The sequence below is a fragment of the Pan troglodytes genome, chromosome 3 (assembly GCF_028858775.2).
Source record: "Pan troglodytes isolate AG18354 chromosome 3, NHGRI_mPanTro3-v2.0_pri, whole genome shotgun sequence".
In the NCBI taxonomy this organism is placed as follows: Eukaryota; Metazoa; Chordata; class Mammalia; order Primates; family Hominidae; genus Pan; species Pan troglodytes.
In genome coordinates, this window is record NC_072401.2 from 184,255,541 (window position 1) to 184,276,312 (window position 20,772).

At 38.1% G+C, this 20,772-nt stretch overlaps 1 protein-coding gene across 36 annotated transcripts in view; it reads left to right on the forward strand.

The window, feature by feature from the left end:
- Nucleotides 1-20,772, forward strand: part of TENM3 (teneurin transmembrane protein 3) — a 2,732,592-nt gene that overhangs the window by 2,524,915 nt on the left and 186,905 nt on the right. For all 36 annotated transcript variants that reach the window (XM_054683934.2, XM_054683938.2, XM_054683942.2 and 33 more), the window contains one exon: nucleotides 8,244-8,481. In XM_054683934.2, coding sequence (XP_054539909.1) covers nucleotides 8,244-8,481 — 238 coding nt within the window. The remainder of the gene's footprint in view (nucleotides 1-8,243; nucleotides 8,482-20,772) is intronic.

Below are 20,772 nucleotides of genomic sequence, written 5' to 3' on the forward strand. Positions count from 1 at the left end.
ACTCCAGCCTGGGCCACAGAGCAAGACTGTGTCAAAAAAAAATCATATGATAGTAAAATATACAAAAACAAAACGTTTTATACAATTTGTTTTGATGACTTGTTTTTAAAAAAGAGGTCGATTTTGAAGAAGACTTAAGTTTTGTTTGAGACAAGAGAAAGTAAAGATATAGCCAGGAAGTGAAGTGAAAACGAATTTTAGGACACAGAAATGAAGACTTTAATTCCATCCTTTGCAAATCATCCATAAATATGTTTGGCTTCTTTTAAATGTTCGTCAAGTTCAACAATTGAAAAGGAACTGACAGAATTTGGTTTAGTAGCTTTAGGGTCATTCTTTGAGCATTAGAAGAAATAATCAAAGACTGAATCTAAATCTTCACATTCTCTTTTTTTCTTTGAGAGTCCAGTGTACTTTCTGTTTTAGGCAATGTGGCAACCTAGATTACCTGACAACTCCCTTGCTATATAAAACAATATGTGTATCATATTGTAAGCTCTTAAGAGGGCTAAGGCCAGAGCGTTTTCATTTATTCCACTTGCTATCATTATTATTCAGGAGTAAGGAAGCCACATGCTGATGAATGAATACCCAGGAGGTGTTTTGTGTAACGGTGCTTCTCAGATTCTCTCACAGTTTTGTGAACTTAAAACTGTTTCTGTCTCTCTCTGTCTGTCTGTCTGTCTGTCTCCACCTCCACCCAGTTTCTGCCTGTCCCTGTCTGTCCTTTCTTCTTCTGTCCCTCCATCTTCCTTTCTCCATCCCTTCCTGACTCCATTTGTCTTTTGATGACTGACTTTACTCAAACTACTCTTATTCTGAAGCAGCACAGCTGTCTGCCCTTAGCTTCTATCTCCCTTCCAGATTAGGGTATTTGTTCCCTGGGGACATGTGTAGCCAGGCCACATGGAGATCCAGGGAAGGAGGGGAAGGAGAACAGGGTGAAGGAAGTGGGTGGGACAGAGCAGTTGGAGTCGCTGCAGTGACACCTTTCCAACTGTGCACACCTGCTGAAAGCGAATGCCAGCCCACTCTCCTCCTTTCCTCTCATCTCACACTCACCTTTTACTTCCTGCCACATGAACCGAGCACGCACATACAAATGCAGACATACACTCACACCAAGATATTTTCATCTCACAGCAGGTATTATTTTCTTCCCCAGTTTTCCTGTCTCAAAGTCCATTTCCACTCTGCTCCCTGAAGACCACAGCCCAAGGCTGTAAACCAGGGAGGAGCTGGAGCTGAGTTGCACATAGCAGCCTGGGAGCTGCCAGCAGTAGCTTTTAGTCTAAAAAAAAAAAAAATGAAGCCAGCAAATAAGCCCAGATATGCATTGTTTTGTTTTGTTTCTTCATGGCATGATCCTGTGGCCATACTAGCTAGGAAAAGGTGACTAGGCCGAACTTCATGACTATGAGATCAAATTCCTTCCTGTGTGAGAACCGGCAAGAGGTTAGTTTGTTTTCTGTTCTTATGACATTTCCTTTGTGCATATTTTTGATTTTTATTTTTTTTAGAGGCAAGGTCTTGCTATGTTGCTCAATCTGGTCTGGACTCACACAATCTTCCTGCCTCAACCTCCCCAAGTGATAGGATTACAGGCGTGAACCACTGAGCCTGGCCCTATGACATTTCTGATCGTATTTTTTCTACCTGTTAAAGCAAACACTTTTTTGTCTCTACAAAAAATTTAAAAATTAGCTGGGCATGGTGGCACACACCTGTCCCAGGTACTCAGGAAGCTGAGGCAGGAGGACCAGTTGAGCCCAGAAGTCTGAAGCTGTGGTGAGCTCTGATCACACCACTGCACTTCAGCCTGGGCAACACAGCAAGACCTGTCTCTAAATAAATCAATAAAGCGAACACATTTCCTCTCCAGGCGTATTTGCTTGTGTGTTCTCACTTCTGGTGATGGTGCTATTAGTTGCTGACAAGGCTCTTCTGTTACTTTGTTTTTCCTCATGATCTTCTGCCCTTTATTTCTTCCCTGTTTTTTGTTTTGGTGTGTGTGTCTGTGTGTGTGTGTGTGTGTGTGTGTGTGTGTGTGTGTGTGTGTTCCCGAGATGGAGTCTTGCTCTGTTGCCCAGACTGGAGTGCAGTGGCGTGATCTCAGCTCACTGCAACCTCCGCCTCCTGGGTTCATGCAATTCTCCTGCCTCAGCCTCCCAAGTAGCTAGGATTACAGGCACGTGCCACCACGCCCAGCTAATTTTTGTATTCAGTAGAGGTGGGGTTTCACCATGTTGGCCAGGCTGGTCTCGAACTCCTGACCTCATGATCTGCCCAGCTCAGCCTCCCAAAGTGTTGGGATTACAGGTGTAAGCCAGTGCACCCAGTCTCTTCCCTCTTCTTGGCACTTAACTTTTATGTCAGGCACTGTGTGTTTTTAGCTCCTTTAAACAAGCACTATCAAATAAGTGAGGTTCAGAGAGATTAAGTAATTTATGCAAGAAAATATCCCACGGAAAGTAAATATCCCATATTCATTGTCATGTGTCTCAATGGCGCCTCTCACCATGCTGATTCATAATAACAGAGTTGCTATCTAGGGAAAGTCACCAGCAGTTTCTCTTCTTCTCCATGCAGAGTTCCATGAATAGGCCTTACATTTGCTTGGAACTGGGGGCCGGTAAGCTGCTTACACTGTAATCTACCCTCTATCCAATAGCTCGTAGCATTTTCCTGGTACAATAGTCAACATACTTTATTCAGTGTACACCATGATCCAGGTTCTTAACCCATGCCAGCAGGTCTAACATGGGAACAGACTGCCTTAAATGACGCTGTTGAAGAGCTAAGGGAGGAGCAGGGTGACTGCAGTCTTTATTATCTAATCTCTATGATTAATGTGAGTTTTAAAAAACATCTGATATTAATTTCATTCAACATATTGAATAAAAACATGCAACTGTTAGGCTTTCATTGAAGTTATATGAGCAGTGGGACCTTGATAAGGGAAAGGCACGTGGAAAGAAAGAGTAAATTTAATAAAGACGCTGTTTGGGTATGATGCATAATTTCTCATAACCATGGTACCGAGAATTTAATTTTCAGAAAGATACAGAGGAATATTTTGAAAAAATAATTGATACCTTTTCTAAAATATCTAAAAGCATTGCTAATCATAAGCTTTAAAATATTAATAAAAGGAAAACATACTGTGTTTGGTAAAATATAATTTATAATAATTTTTAAATATTATTTTATAGCTTTCATTTTATATATTATATATTTTATATGATCTTTATATTATGCACATATCTTTAAAGGTAGATTTTAAATATCAGAACATTTTCAAAGAAATATTCCTAAACTCCAGTCTTTGGGGTGAGTGGCATGGTTCCTTGCTTGAATGAGATCACCCCACAAGGTGCTATTATATAAATGTCATCAATCAATCAGCACATTTTTGGGAGTCCTTGAAGTACATGCTTAGTGAAAGTACCAGAAAATCCAAAAAAATCTGAGTTAGAATCCTTGCCTTTCAGGATCTAAGAGTTAAGTTGGGGAAATACAACATATTTGCAAATTACCTTATAGTTAAAGGCAGTATGGACAGGCTCAACTTTTTACTACTTCCACACTCTCTCATTGAATTCTTCACAAATAGTCATTCATTCAACAAGTATTTATTGAGTGTCTGCCCTTGTGAGGTCCATAGAGCTCAAAGGTGAATCGCATGTGAATCCTGCCCGTAGGGAGCTGAGCAGGGGACACGAGCCCTACAACCTTAACTCCAGCACAGAGGGGAACGCGAATAGAGCCATGAAAAAGGGACAGATACAATAAGGTGACTCCGAGGAAAGATCAAGGATTTTTACCTGGAGAAAACAGAGGTGGCATCACCTTTTTTAGATCTTAAAGTAATTTGGATTTGGAGATAGAAAGATGGAGGAAAATGTCTTTCCAGAGAGAAGCAACTCTGCCTAAGTAGAAGGGTGTAAGGCATGGAGTGGCTACAACAAGCGTGGCTAGAGCAAGGAATATGCGAAGAGGACACATGAGGGAGAGCTTGCAAGAATACATTTTGGGGTATCTGTGACCAAATATAACATTCACCTTTAGAGTTCATTTCAAGTTTGATAGGCACTAGAAAGCCATTTAGAGTTTTCTAGGAGTAAATCGACATGTTCAGAGGTATGTTGCAGTAACATTAAACCTGGTGACTATGTGAGGTCTGATTGTCCCATCTGCAACTCACTCAAAGTCATTATATCCAGAACTTTTTTATCAATCTGTGTATCTGTGAATTTGTCTGAAGTGAAAGGCTGCAGTGGCTGTTCTGGTTGTTCTTGCGCGGATCTGCCCAGCTGTGTTAGATCCTTAAACACTTTTATAGTCTCCAAGTCTAGACCCTGTCCTTTTTCCTTGTGTCCATTTTGAACCTTGGTCACAAAAATTTCCCTGGGTATTCAATTGTTCTTTATGCGAAGACTTAAAAAGAGCCAGGTACAGATCCTCACACCTGCAGTCTCAGTACTTTGGGAGGCCTCCGCGGGAGGATTGCTTGAGCCCAGGAGTTCAAGACTGGCCTGGGCAACATAGGGAAACCCCATCTCGACAAAATTATATTTAAAAAAAATTAGCCGGGCGTGGTGGCACATGCCTGTAGCTTCAGCTACTTGAGAGGCTGAGGCAGGAGGATCACTTGAGCATGGGAGGTAGACGCTGCAGTGAGCTGTAGTCATACCACTGCACTCCAGCCCAGAGAACAGAGCAAGACCTTGTCTCGGAGGAAGAAAAAAAAACTTAAAAAGAAATGTTATCTCTATTTTCAGTAACAGAAATAAAATGAAAAATAGTAATGTTTTTCATAAGCAACCTTTCGATCTTAAAAATACTCTAAATCTTGCAACTGATTATGTTTCCCTCTTTGTGTTGGCAAGTAGATTATTTAAAGCCAGATTTGTGTTCCTCTTTAAAAATGTATAGTACTATACAGTAGGTATTTTGTCCACCAACCTTAAATCTGGCTTTAGCTTTTGTTTCACACTTTTATTTTTCTTGTATTCTATCTTTATTTTTGGCAGTGTTGAACTTTATCTTGTTATACTTTATATACTGATTCTATCTTGAGTAAATTGGTACGGATAAATACATGCTCCAGCCACTTCTCATGTTTTGTAAGCCCAAATCTGTAGAGCTAGCATGGACCCTAACTGAATCCTCGGATTTTGCTCCTGTTTGTGGTCTGGTGCAGAATTTAAATTTCTGTCCAGGCCAGGCACAGTGGCTCATGCCTGTAATCCCAGCACCTTCAGAGGCCAAGGCTGGAGGCTCACTTGAACTCTGGAGTTCGAGACCAGTCTGGGCAACATAGTGAGACCTTGTCTCTACAAAAAATTTAAAAATTAGCCAGTGAGGTGGCTCATGCCTGTGATCCCAGCTACTCAGGAGGCTGAGGTGGGATTGATTTCCTTGAGCCTGGGAGGTCAAGGCTGCAGTGAGCTGTGATTGTGCCACTGCACCCCAGCCTGGGCAACAGAGCGAGACCCTGTCTCAAAAAACAATTTAAAAAAATTTTTTTTAATTTCCGGCCATCCACCCTATATCATTCAGACTTTGCATGTATTCTGTTCCACCAAATTTTAGATTGAACCTAGCTTTCATCAGCTGGATTTGTTTTATTGGTAGGCCTCCTGATTGTGTTGTCAATTCAGGAGGTTCCAGTAAACAGCACACTGCTGCACTAGCCTGGGCAGACCATTGGCAAGAGCATGAATCCTCGTGTGGTGTCTTGTACGCTGTAAGTTCTCAGCAGACACTTACAAAATGAAGACGTGTACCTAAGGAAAGCCGCAGCTGCTCATTTTTGAAACCTTAATGGAAGTTTTCCCAATGGTTACGTTTTTATTTAGGAATAAGAATTCTAAATTCAACATATTGAAACATGATGATAATGGATCTTAAAATCATTTCTCTTTCAGTAACAGTGTTCTTGTCCATAATGCTTTATTTTACCATTTACACAGAGCTTTCATCCGTGACTGGCTTAGCAGATTCCTGCAACATCAAGTCTAGAAAATGTACTTGGGATGAATGGCTAAGTGTGTGATGAATAAATGAATGAGTGGGTGCATTTCACTGAATCCTTACAATTACACCAAGACCTGGATGGGGCAATAGTATTTCTCACATTACAGGTGAGAAAACTGAGGCTTACTATCATGATGTCTGACAGAATCAGGGCTTAAATTTGTTATTATAACTTCTAATATTCTGCTCTTCACATAGTATAATATCTAACGTAATTTCTTCTCTATAATATAATATTCTTTCATGGCATCATGGAGTCATCTGACCCATACCACTGCTTCTTTTTAGGCAAAGTCTTGTTACTTTTTCCTTGGAAACATTTCTCCCTGTTCTCTCTTTGTTTCTATTCCATTGACACCAACCTTGTCTAGGCCCTCATAACTATAGCTTGTTCAGTCATGCTATCAGCAATTTCTTGAAATGTACCTTAAAGACATCCATAGAGATTCTAGTCATATACACTGATGCTCTAATTAATTATATGAAACCTGAATAATAAATCTTTCATGAATTTTAAACTGTTAGTTTCTCTTTTTCTAACACAATGACAACTGTACGTGCCATTTCCTCAAAAGCGTATTTCAGTCTGAGATTTAGACAATCATAATTTTTCATGAACACCAAAGCAATAAACCAAGAAGGATTCCTGCAGTTTCTGGTATGGGAAATTTCAAGAAGACAGAGTTTCTATTTTTGAAGTTCCCCCATATCAGAAACTGCAAGGAAGTAGCGATATTTTCATATATTTAGGTATTATCTCTATCCCTCATTACAAGAGTGAGAAATTATTCATTGTTAAATTATATGATATGGAATATTAGGGATCATTAGAAACATGTAATATTACTGATGTTATATGCTATGAGAGGAGTTATTTTTATCATTGTACCCTGTAAAGAGGTTTGATAATATATATTAAAACAATTACATATTATGTATTCATTTCATGCAAACTGAATTACAATGTTAAACTGTGCTATTTGGCTTAACAATCACTGCTGGAGTTCACATCGTAGATGGAAGCTAGTACTTGTGTTTCCTATTCTTTGTTAATATGTGCATTTATATTAATAGCATGATTTAATACATCACTTTAAAATTATACTGCATTTTGAACTGCATTTAGTCCAAAATTGACATCTTATGTGTGTGGAACCATAATCAGTTTAGCATTAAATTAAAGAGTCATCTATCTGTTTGGTAAAATGTAGTCTTCGTAAATTCTAGCACATCCAAAGCTAGGTAATGAGATGGAAAAGTAGGTCTCAGATGTTACATTAATTTGTGAATTTTAACTTATGACGTATTAGCTTTACGGAATTTTCTAGCAGTTACAACCCAGCATTCAAAACACAGTATTTATGTTTTGAAGTTGTCAGACTCTTTATGATTCTGGTTTAAAACAAAAATATTTGTATCACTGACGTAGTAGCATGAGCCTATCTGGTCACCTATGACTTACTTCAGAATGTAGTTGCACTGCATACTGCGAAATTGGAAAATCTGTTCTGTGTGTGTTCTAATGGATGTGACGGTCATTAAGTATATGAGTCTTCTGACGTTGTAATCAGATGTGATTCAGTCTGTTAAGTACCCATGAAACAACATCTGCTTCACAGAGTGACCTTCTGCTAAAGAATACTTAGCATCTATTAGTAGATCATAGTGCAGATCTGCCTTATTTGAAATGCACTAAACGAGAGTAGTCTACTGCTGTTTAGCAACTAGCTTGTAATAATTTATTGCAGTTAAATAAAGCTTTAAAAAACTCCATTAAATAATTATAGGGATTATATGCATTTTGAAAACCTTTGTGTTCTACTGAAATTACCCATTTAATTTCAGGGTTGGTTTGTTAAAAAAAGCTGAAATCTGAAGGCACATTAGGGGAGCTGTCAGATGCTGTTTTCTGTAGGTGTTAATAAAACCAGATGAAAAAAAAAATCTGAAACAAATTAAAACCAAAAGCAATTTTGCCATCTGTTGTGTATTAATTAGAACTTTGTGTATCAAGGGTAAACTTGCTCTTGGAGAATGTCACTGAACACCCACTTAATAGAATAATATGCAAATTTATTAGGTTATGGATTTATACGCAGTTTTTAATTCTAATTCATCTGCAGTGGATCCCCAAGAAATTGCTAGTGTGTATATACATACATATATGTATATAATGAGTTCTCTTTCTTTTTTTTTTTTTTCAGAGCAACCTGCAAACAATCAAGGCCAGTCTACCCTGCAGCCCTTGCCGCCTTCCCATAAGCAGCACTCTGCACAGCATCCTCCATCCATCACTTCTCTCAACAGAAACTCCCTGACCAATAGAAGGAACCAGAGTCCGGCCCCGCCGGCTGCTTTGCCCGCCGAGCTGCAAACCACACCCGAGTCCGTCCAGCTGCAGGACAGCTGGGTCCTTGGCAGTAATGTACCACTGGAAAGCAGGTAACATCTAAAATTTCAAAATAAGCTAACCCAACCCTTTTCTCACCGGGAGCAATTTACTATACTTACATATTCTGGTGTGGTGTTTTGGGGTTTTGTTGTTGTGTTTTCTTTTTTCTTCTCTAAGAAGCAGTTCCAGACTGTTGTGATTTTTTTAGTTGCTGGGTCAGTGAACGTGCCTATTCTATTCACAGAGTTTGTTGCCTACAAGAGATGAGAATAAATTACTTCGGTGAAACTTTCCCTTACCACTGTTTGTTTTTTTCTTATCTACAAATTATCAGGCATGTGGCGAAAAGGACAGAGATGTAAAATGTTATTCTCAGTTGCATGTAGTTTGATTCAGGGGACATGTCTGGCATCTTCTTGGTTCTAGACTTCTGTACTTTCTCAGACTATATTTTGTTCATTACATCATATATTCATAGTGGAGCCCCAAGTATAACACTTAAGCACAAGTCAGATGACAATTTGTTAAGGATATTGTAGTTTCTTGCAGTATGAGGGAGATAGGACCTACTCTCTAAAGTTCCTTGCAGGATTATTTCCTAAGACAATCCATTCATCCTGACACAGTTCTATTAGGAAGTTTTTCCCTACAATGAACTGAAATCTCCATCGCTGAAACTTCCATCCTCTGACTGTAACCGTACAACTAGTAGTCTGCAACTATACAAAACAATTTTGCCCTGATTCATAGATGATGGCCCATGAGCTTCTCAGTCTTCTAGAGGCTTCAGCAGTTTAATGGTCCTTCTCTGTACACATAGCATAGTGTTTCATTGAGGTTCAAAGTTAGGACTTCTCGCAAAGGCTGGCTGACAAGTGGTAAACTGCTCATACAAAAGTATGATCAGCAAAAGCTGTTTTGAGCTAATCCATTTCATTATTCAGGATCCCCTGGCATATAAAATTTCGTCTTCTTTCTTTGGACAGGAGCTTAACAGTCACTGTCTCCTTGTAATTATGTATTGCACAACCAACAGTGGTGTCTTACCTTATTGGTCTTCTGTTGGCAGCTTTGCGGGGAGGTTCCCCCAACATTCCTCTTATTCTTTATTTCTTCTCTGCCCCAGGGTTTCCGTTAGGCTTGGAGAAAAAGAGTTATCACCATAGAAAAGCCAGAAAATAGAGAGCTCTTGACGCCTTGAGAGACTGTCCCCCAAAATGTCCTGCCCTAGAGCTTATGGTTAACATTAGGATTTAAATTAGCTTCTGGGTGAAGAAAGGGTCTCACAATGAATACATTGCTATTTCTCACCATTAGGTATATGGTCTCAACCCATTCTGCCTTGAGGATGAGCTAGCAGGAGGTCCTCACAGTTAGTTGTCAACAATGAAAGTCTTTCTGTGTCTTCTTTTACTCTTGACCTAAGAACAAGGTTCTAAAGAACTCTTATCTTTTTATCCATATCAGCCACGAGTAGTTGAGTTTTATTGTTTATTTTGTATTATTGAACATTCTTCTGGGAGAAATTAGGAAGAGAAAGAACAGGAAAAATAGGCAAACAGCAGATTTCTCTTCACTTAAGACACAGTCATGTATACGGATTTTTTTTTCCTGAGGTTATTAGCACAGACGTAAATTTACCCAGTGTAACTAATTAGCACACACTTAACAACTAATCAACACCGATTCACTATTGTCATTTGGAAAAAATTTATTAGGAAAAAAGTAATTTTCCAGTTGAGTCATCAGATTGAATATGGATATTACATTGTAGTTGACAATAATTGTTTTGACAAATATTTATGAAATATGTCAAATTAAATCCTCAGAAACGTGTTTAATTTTAGTGATGTTATAAAACACAAAAGCCTCAAAAACTGTCAGTAGGGGAGTTAGCATTCCGTGAAACCATGTCTTCCAGTGAATTTGGAATAATTTTGAGAAGAGTAAGATGCGTTCTTGTTATTCGTCTTATTGCACTGGAAATTTTGATTGATGAGACTTTAAAGAAAGAAAGTAGTTGGTTAGAAGAAAATCCACTGTAGCCATATGTGAAATTGTAGCTGGTTTCTCTATATTCAGACCATATAAGAAATCACTCCCATGGTGAGTAGTTATTGAGATTTTCTTCCATTTCAAAGTAATGCCATTAATGAATCATCAATGGAATTAATATTATACAGTTTTATGAGTTTCAGGGAGGAAATCAACCGCTGATATGATCTCACTAATAAATATACAGAATAATTAATCTAAAAATTTGTTGTTACACTAACAAATTTTAATCTGCAGTATAGTTTTGTTGTTTTCTCGTTATCCAAAGTTCACATCTTACAGTGTCGCTAATCAAAAGAAATGATATTTCAACTTGCAGTACTCAGTGAGTGAAGCTAAGCAGTGATGTGAAAATCTCACACTGTACTGACACAGTACTACTGTGGTTTCTTTAATAGTCTCACTTGGTTGGAACTCTGGAGGTGAAGAACCAGTCTTATTTATCATTGATTTTTCCTTCTTTTAGTTAAGGTTCCCTATTGAGTATGATTCTCAGACTCAGTTTCAGCTATATTAACAACTTTATCCAGACTTGTGTCTGCCTTTAACTATTTTTTAATCTAGTGTATTGTTTCATCTTTGGCAATTATTTCAATTTATATATATATATATATATATATACCGATTTTGCTAATTCTCACTTTTTCTGAAACTGCCACTTAAAGGTTATAAGCTATAAAGTATAAAATTCAGTTACGAATAAATAAGAATCTCTATATTTTTCTCTTAGTTCCTCCCCCTTTTCTCTTTTCAGCACAAATTGATAGTAATTGGTTACAAAATGGCATGTAATAACCCTTGAAAATCTCAGTGATTTGTAGACTTACAGTTTATGTGAATTGCTGGAAAAGGCATAAAAGGATTTTCTACTTTGTCCTATATGTTTCAGTATAGCTATCATTTTGATTTATTCAAAAGCATTCTTTTTCACCAGGCAGTTTCTTGCTTCCATAAAAATGTTTATTTCCTTTCTCTAATGAATTTAACATTTGCTCCTGCTGGAGACAATCAATGTGACTGTGTACTGTACATTCCCACTCAGTGAATAGAATACTTCTGGTCTATAATCTCCAGTGACTTTCAGATCTCCTAGAGTCACACTGAGATCCAAAAATGCCTTTGCAGTTCATAAGCATCTCCTTATTATGTCATCATTTCCTATTAACAATCGGTCCCTATGTATAATACCAAGTGCTTGCTTACAATTTTCCTGAAAATTCCTTTTCTTTGAGCTCACTATTTGTTATACTTTGGGTCATTCACTTTTAGGGCATTGGAGAGCCTATAGCTTGCCCTTAGTTTATTTAATACTTCAGCTGCTTCAGTATGTAATAATAGCTGCTACAAGAATACAGAGCAGCTGAGCAAACGCTTAGAATTGGCTCAGTACAGCAGCAGCACTTAAAGGTATGGTACAGTAACTCTCATTGAGAAGCCCTGTCCTTCAGCAACTGTAAAGTTAATTGCCTGCAAGTTCCTCATTTATATACGTGAATTAAACAGCTTAGTAGTTACCTATTAGATGTTAACAAAACGGTTCATTTGTAGCCATTTAATAAAAGATTTATTAAAGTCTTGTTTTATTATGAAGCCTACTTTGGCATGGATAGTTCATTAGTTATGTTCCCATAGCTTTTTACCTTCTAGTTCAGTAATGCTTTGCTAATTATTAATGTATGAAATTGCATATTAAATTGCCTCTTTATTAGTGCATTTTTTATTTCAATATTGAGATGTCTTGAGCCGCATTAATGTGAGATCAATTGTTAACGTCGTTAAAAAAACAGAATACCTAAACAGAGATATTGTTTACTAAACTAAGATATGATACTTTTTTCTCTTTTTATCTTCTTTAAAATGGTTGTAGGGAAGGTAAAAACAGTCATACACACACCGGGTCTGAGTCAGCCTTGCTGACGTGTGTCTGCATCCTATATGGGGTAGCTTTCCCGCCCCAGAGGAAACCTTTCCCAGCTGAAGAATTAACCTCCACCCACTTACTGATAACTAATAAACTACCATTAGTGAGGTAGTAAGTAGTGGAATCCTCCGTAATTAAAGATACAACTTCAAGTAAAATATGCCTGGGAAAGTAGCTCGATGACTAAGGTTGACTGACTGATGCTGATGCCATATGCTTTTGTTAAAGACAGCTTGGGGAGACACAAGGGTACCTGTGGGGAAAGGGAATATTACTGAATATGGAAAAGAGGTCCAAAAATGAAGAACCTAAGGTTACTTAACAAAAATTTCAAAATTGGACCTGGGCCAATGGTAGGAAATTCTTAAAGTTTCACCATCATCATTTATTAAAAAAAAAAAAAAAGGGAAAGTCAACTTAAATTATATACTCATGAATAGTAAAAAATCACTTGGATTCTAAGTCTCTTAAAATATGGCACCTTTTATAACTTAGTATTTCTTAAAAGGACTAGGAAGGGATATTGTTTATTTGTGAGAATGGGAAGAAACATGAAGAGGGAGATATAAAGTTCAAGAATTTGCTGTGTGCTGTTCATATTTAAGGCCTATTTCAAGCCCTGGCTAAAAAAACCTTTGTCTCAGAGAGAGGAGGAGAATTGAGGAAGCTATTGTAAGCTTAATTCAGTGCCTAAGCTCTGTGGTGACCATATAATTCATTATTAAAGCCAGGACACTTGCAGAGTGAGAAGGGGCCATATCAACAGTTACCCTGGAATTGCAGCATAAACTGATAGCTGTACCAGGCAAAGAGGGACGTGTGATTACCACACTAAGTTTTATTTCCAAGAGTAAAGTTAATTTTAAGTCCAAATTTTCTTACGCCTTAGATAAATAAGAATAAGAAATCAAACGAGAAAGGCAGGTTGAATGCAGGTAAGGCTCCAGACTTGAACATTTCTAATAGTTTCTATTGCTAACTTAGAGCAAATATTTAAACTTTTATTGACCCCCTTCACAGAAAAAGCTTCTATTGGCCTCCAAAATATGTAGCTCCTAAAATAATACATAAAATATTTGTCTTAATTTTCTTCTCACAGTTTCAAGAGAACACTTATCACAATATCAAGAGAACAAGAGGTAGCAGGCCGGGCATGGTGGCTCACACCTGTAATCCCAGCACTTTGGGAGGCCGAGGCAGGTGGATCACCTGAGGTCAGGAGTTTGAGACCAGCCTGGCCAGCATGGTGAAACCCCGTCTCTACGAAAAATACAAAAATTAGCCAGGCGGGGTGGTGGGCACCTGTAATCTCAGCTACTTGGCAGGCTGAGGTGAGAGAATCTCTTGAACCCGAGAGGCAGAGGTTGCAGTGAGCCAAGATCTCACCACTGCACTCCAGCCTGGGCGACAGAGGGAGACTCTGTCTCAAAAAAAAAAAAAAAAAAAAAAAAGGTAGCATATATAAAATATGGTCCTGAATTTACTCAAAGAATAAACATCTCTGTGTCTCCAGCAGCATTACAGTTTGGGTTTCCAAAACCATTCTCTTAGGCTGAAGTAGAGGCTTCATTCTAGGAAAGTTTGAGATAAAGATTCAAAGATGGTTATTAAGATAAGTGAGAGTAAAAGCCTGATTTTTTAATGTGAGATTATTATTAACCACTTGTAATGCTGTAGCCTCAACTTGATTGTTTAGTGGGCGTCGCGCCAATAATTAAAATGTGAAAGAAGGTTCTAGACCAATAGCAGCTCTCAAATGAAGGTCATTCTCAGAAGTCAGTATTGATATATATTCTAATTAAAACCTGGTGGATATAGTAGGGATACAAATCAGTTTAGCCTCATGAGAAAAGCATATGCTTTAGAGACCTGGTTTTTAATCCTGCATCCACCATTTTCACTAACTATTTAAATGTGAGGTCACATATTTAAATGTGAGGTCAGTTTCCAATGCAATAATACCTACTCAAAATGATTTATAAGTGTGAAATGAAATAAAGTAAGTAGAGCACGTGACACATGCTAGGTGTTCCGTAAATGTTTTTAAAATAATTACCAAATGGTAATAGCAGCCATTGTGAAGGGCACCTCATTGGTTAATACCTTTCATCATAAAGTAGCTCTCATCTCTCCAAACAATAAGAAAAGCATTTGTCTTAACTGAGATATTTTTGTCTAATTTATCTTTATGTGTTAGGTAGGCTAAACATAAAATTAAACCATGGTTAATTTTACTAGATTAAAATCTCTTAGTTTTCTCACTCTTCCCATCGCTTAACAAAAAGTAGGTGGATTTTTGTAGGTAGGAACGCCCAGACTGTTAATTTTGTTCTTGAGAAGAAAAAAAATCTTCAAATAATAATGAAAGGCAACTATTCATATCCTTGAAACATTTAATTAACTAAAGTAATAAATGTTTGGAATGAATCAATAAAAGCCTTCATAGATGCATTGTCTTCACATCACTCAGAAGTGAGACCCCAGTTTTATTTAAGGTATTGAACGCTTTAGAGTCTTTTGTGCATGATAAAAGTACTGTACAATAGAGTGGGAGTGTTATTTTGTTTAATTGGAGTGAACCAGTTTCTTTTTAATAGCAATTAAGACACCAAGAAAGTATGCATTAATCATTTGCTATAGGCCTTAAGTGATATTGAAAGCGTAATTTCAATAAATTGCAGATACTGTATATTCTGATAACGTTTGGCTTTGGATAACCGTAATCTATATAAAATGTTCACACATGATCATCTTAATTTTCATGGTACCTATAGAAATGAATTGTTAATTACTTCTAACACATTTTGAGTCACACTTTTTTGAACGTGAACAGTGTAAAAGGTAATCTGTGCCTTTACTCTGGTCCTAGTCAGTGATTGCGATTAAGCCATTATCTTCATCTGAAAATGACCTGTCATTCTCAAGCACTTCTCTTCCTCTTGAGCAACTGTTTTGTGAGGCTTTTTAAAAATACCATTCACTAGTATTGTCTGTAAAAGTATGTCTTAGTCCTCTTTACTTGTGTATGTGTATGTATTTGTACATAAGTATGCATACATATTTTATGTCTACTTGACATCCTTGCTACCTGGTGATTTTATTTTTTCCTGGAATCAAGTTGTATTCAGTTTTTTTAAAGATTTGATTGATTGATTGATATTTTTTTGAGACGGGGCCTTGCTCTGTCACTCATGCTAGAGTGCATTGGCACAATCACGGCTCCCAGCAGTCTTGACCTCCCATCTCCGGTTCAAGCAATCCTTCTGCCTCAGCCTCCTGAGTAGCACGGACTACAGGTGTGGCACGGTGCCCAGATAATTTCTTAATTTTTAATTATTAGCATTTATTTATTTGTCTACTGGCTGCTTGGCGTTTATTTTCCACGAGGTGCAAGGTGAAAAGTTACAGGTGTCAGGAGAGCTCACGTGCGCTGGGACAGTGAGGAGGGCTGTCTCCTTTTTGGTGTTAGCTGTGTTGATGTAAAAGAGCGCCCTGCTCGTCCGCTTGCTGCAGCCGCCCTGTCTGCAGGGTCCGCGGGGGCGGGGAGGGACTCTGGCATCCTAGCGCCTCCGCAGGCCCGGGTTTGGGGGTGGCCGCTCAGGTCAGGGCTAGGACCCAGCACTGGCTTTGCTGGACAGGCCATCGGACTGCCTCCTGGGACATCCCCAAGCCAGGCCACAGGCGGTCCTGCTGCAGGGGTCCTAGGAGGCCCCGGGTGCTCTGCGGACCATAAAAATACCATGGCCATGAAAGGAGCTCGCCCGCCAGTGACCTGGGTCAGCCAGGGGCTCAGGGGCGGCTTCCCTATGGCACTCGGTGCTGCCGCAGGAGCTGCAGTTGGAAGTGGAACCTACTGCAGGTAGTAGTCGTGGGTGGCCCCAAGCAAGAGGCTGGAGGGACTGGAGGGTATGGCCCATGCTCTTGCTTGCAGGCTGGTGGGACCTCAGTGGCAACTCTTGGGGATGGGACTGGGGACGCTAGGCCAGGAACCATTTGCAGAGGAGCCTGCTGGGAGGCCACTCCATGATGGAAACGTGCACAGATTAATTTTTTAGTTTTTTAAATTTTTGTAGAGACTGGTCTGCTATGCAGTCTACCCACCTGGGCCTCCCAAAGTGCTGGTATTACAGGCGTGAGCCACCACACCCAGCCTTAATCTTAAAACTGTGTTTTTCTCTGGAATTTCATTCTCTGGTTTCATCACCAATTAATATACACCCTGTCAAAGATAATTGCATATCTTTTTCTGCATTCCTTTATTTTTTCCTGGACAGGCTTTTGCCTACTTTCTTCTCCGCTAATTTCAAACCTGAGGTAAAGTCTGTTTTCTATTACACCAGTCTGAGAACTCTTTCTTCTTATACCATAAGATTAAATTCTTGGACATGCAATTAACCAACTAAACTTAATCAATTCTATTTGATAACCCCTCTCATTCTGCTGTAACCTTCTTTATGCTTTCGTAGCATCTCACTTCATATTCTGAACCACTTGAAATACTGCTACCAGAAATTGTTCCAGTTACATCTCACAGTAATATAATATTGCTACCGTCTGGTCATGGTGTGTGGGAAGAAGCATTGGTTTGGGGATAGGCGGATCTGGATTAAAATCTCAGCATCCTACCAGCTGTGTAACCTTGGTCAGGGTAATTACACATTCTTAGCTTGTGTTTCCATAAAATGGGATTGTAACACTTCACAATGACTTTATAAGGGTTCATTAAGATGTCATGTGAAGTACCTAATGCTTCAGTTTCTTTGCTTTTTATTCTTTTCTTATGCTATGTGTTTAAAGGAAAAATAATTCATTTAATAACTACAAAGGTAAATTGACATCTACCAAGGAAATAAAGATTTGATAAAATGCAGTGACAGCTACCAAGAACTTACATGTTGATTAATTTTTGTGACAATTAGGTAGCTTTTTACCTTTGCAGATTTTTTGACAGTAAGAATAATCACTAAATCCTCAACTTAATTGACTTCCTGACATAGATAAACTATGAAGTAAATATTTAAAAAGAGAATTTGTTTTAGAAAAAACAAATAACTGCGATAATACTAACAGTGATAATATGGGAAAGAAATTCTCTGAGATAGTGGTGTGTTAGAGATAATTCATAAAATAAAGCCTGAATGCATTCATTCATTTATGCAGGAAATATTTGTTAGTCTTACAGTGTACCAGTATGAAAAACTCAAGAAAGGACCTGTAGATGTTTTGCCTGCTTTTGAGAAAGATAGATTCTATTCCAGAGCAAATTTAAAATCGTAAAGATTATCTAATCTGGCCAAGTGTGGTGGCTCATGCCTGTAATCCCAGCACTTTGGGAGGCTGAGGCAGGTGGATCACTTAAGGCCAGGAGTTCAAGGTCACCCTGGGCAACATGGTGAGACCCCACCTCTGACAAAAAACTAAAAAAATTTAACCAGGTTTGGTAGCGTGTGCCTATAGCCCTAGCTATTCGGGAAGCTGAAGCAGGAGGATCACTTGAGCTCAGGAGCTCCAGGCTGCAATGAGCTATGATCGCACCACTGTCCTCCAGCCTGGGCAACAAAGTGAGACCCTCTCTCTATTTTTTTCTCCCAAAGAGCTGGGATTATAGGTGTGTGCCACCATGCCCAACTAAAGTTAACTTTTTTTTTTTTTTTTTTTTGAGGTAGGGTCTTACTCTGTTTCTCAGGCTGGAATGCAGTGGTATGATCACAGCTCACTACAACCTTGACCTCCTGGGCTCAAGCAATCCTCCCGCCTCAGCCTCCCAAGTAGCTGAGACCATAGGAGCATGTCACCATGCCCAGCTAATTTTTTTTTTTTTTTTTTTGGAGAGACAGGGTGTCTCATTTTGTTGAACAGGCTGGTCTCAAACTCCTAGGCTCATGTTATGCTCTCGCCTCAGCCTCCCAAATTGTCGTGATTATAGGCATGAGCCATCACATCTGGCCTTATCTTCTTTTTAAGGCCCATTGAGATTTAGTAATTGGCCTGAGGTCACATGACTAGTTAGTGGCAATACTCAGCTAGATGACAGGTCTCCAAATATAAGTTCATTACCTTTTCTTCTAGTAATGATCTCCAAAAAATTTTTTATTACATTTGACAGGAAAAAAACAAAACCTCAACCCCCAAATATGTGTATTTATTAAATTTTAAATTAGGCACATGTAGCAATTTACTAAGCTTGTGCCTGTTATCATACACAGATTAAAAATTGAAAGGATGAACTAAAATAAACAATTTTACGGAATTTTATTTTATTTCTACTTATTCATCTAATGATGTATTTAATTATTAAATATATATTTATAATAGTTAAATATAAGTGAACTTTATTTATTAAATACTAATCATACCATATTTTTCAATTCTAACATTTATATAAACATTTTTGTTGAAATTTGGTTAATTTCTCTGATGTCTACTCTGATCGTCTGGCAAGCTAATCAGTAGCTATTACATTTTCACATTTTAAGTAAATAAGAACAAAACCCACTAAAATATGAGTTAGCAGACTTTTAAGCAGTTTAGAAAATAAAAAATTGCTATAGATGACATACATTTATTTTGCAGCAAAGTCATATATTGATGGGACTATTTCCAAATGTAAATTTTCAAAATATTCTCTCAGAACTAATAATTTCTTTAGAGAAGCTATACTGTCTTTATCATTCTTGAACACTTCCTCTACTTGGAGGGACAGATTATTAATTTTTTCAAAAATATATTCTTGATAAGATACCTTTGACAGCCACTTGTCACCATTGAACAGGTCAGCAAAATTGAACTCTTCTCCTTTTTGTATATTTAATTCATCTTTAAGGTTAAACTCTTTGGGTGTTTTGCTGTGAGATACCTTGTTAACCTTTATGTGGTTAAAAAAGATTTTCAGGCCAGGTGTCGGTGGCTCATGCCTGAATTCCCAGCATTTTGGGAGGTCAAGGTGGGCAGATCACCTGAAGTCAGGAGTTTGAGACCAGCCTGGCCAACACGGTGAAACCCCGTCTCTACTAAAAATACAAAAAAAAATTAGCCGGGCGTGGTGGCGGATGCCTGTAATCTGAGCTACAGGGGAGGCTGAGGCAGGGGAATCACTTGAACCTGGGAGGTGGAGGTTGCAATGAGCCAAGATTGCACCACTGCGCTCCAGCCTACGCAACAGAGCGAGACTCGGTCTCAAAAAAAAAAAAAAAAAAAAATTCAAGACTACACCACAACTCATCGCGAAACATTGTGCAGAATATTGTATTTACTTAAACACACACAGAGTTTCAGCAGAAAGTAAAAGGTGACAGCATCACTGTCAACTCCTCTTCTCCTTTTCTCAGGATCCTCAGGCATTAGAGACCCTTCCAACAGAAAGACTGAGTATAGGTTCCACGATCACCTGTGCATAAAATATTATAAAAGCTTAATATCTTTCTGATTTTTAGATAGGAGAAAAATACAAGTTTGATATGTAATTAAATAGAGTTTGAATACCTTCTTATCTCACTGGTTTGTTTTGCATATGAGTTAAAATGTGTACCTGATATAGAGACTGCGTAAATTTGGAGGCCAGAAAGACCTGGCTTTGCCTGTTCCTTCTAACCTTTGACACATTCAGTAAGTCTCAGTTTCCTCTTCTTTAAAAGCAGATTTTATAATACACACAGACACACACACACACACAGAGTGGGAATTTTGTAAAGTTAAAGTTTGATAATGTTTTCTTGGCACATGGCAAATAGATGTTCAGTAAGCTTCACTGAAGCCCTTTTCACTCTTTGAACTGATTGTTTTCTGCCTTATTTTGTTTTGTCATCCATTTCTTGTTCACTGTCACATACACATCAGATTAGTGACTTACTAGAATGCCATGAACAACTCTCAACTCTTACCGCCGGAAATTCTTTTATTCTTCATAAACTTAAAACCACCCCTGAAATTCTTCTCTTGATCTAGCTTATACTTCCTTTCTTGTGTTTATAGAAAGAACTTTAGTGAACAATTCTAAGCATAGATGGCCATCAATAATTAAATGAATTAATAATTAAATAGATGAAGTCTTGTCCAGATAGCACATAGGAATTTTAACATGGTCTTTTTCATTTCCATTTAAATTTTAATATATTTAGTGTGTAATAACTGCCAACAATAGGTGTAATTGATATATGAAAACATGTAAGAATATAATACAAGTTTGTACACTTGATGGCATGGATTCTTCATTAAAGTAACCAAAATGTGAAACAAAGACTGTAAAGCGATTTTAGTCTTAATAATGGCTAAAAATATTTTTTGTATATTTAGTCCTGTTGTTCAGTTCTTAACATTCCCAAACAAAACTTACAATGTGATTTAGTACTTGGTTGTAGACCTAAGT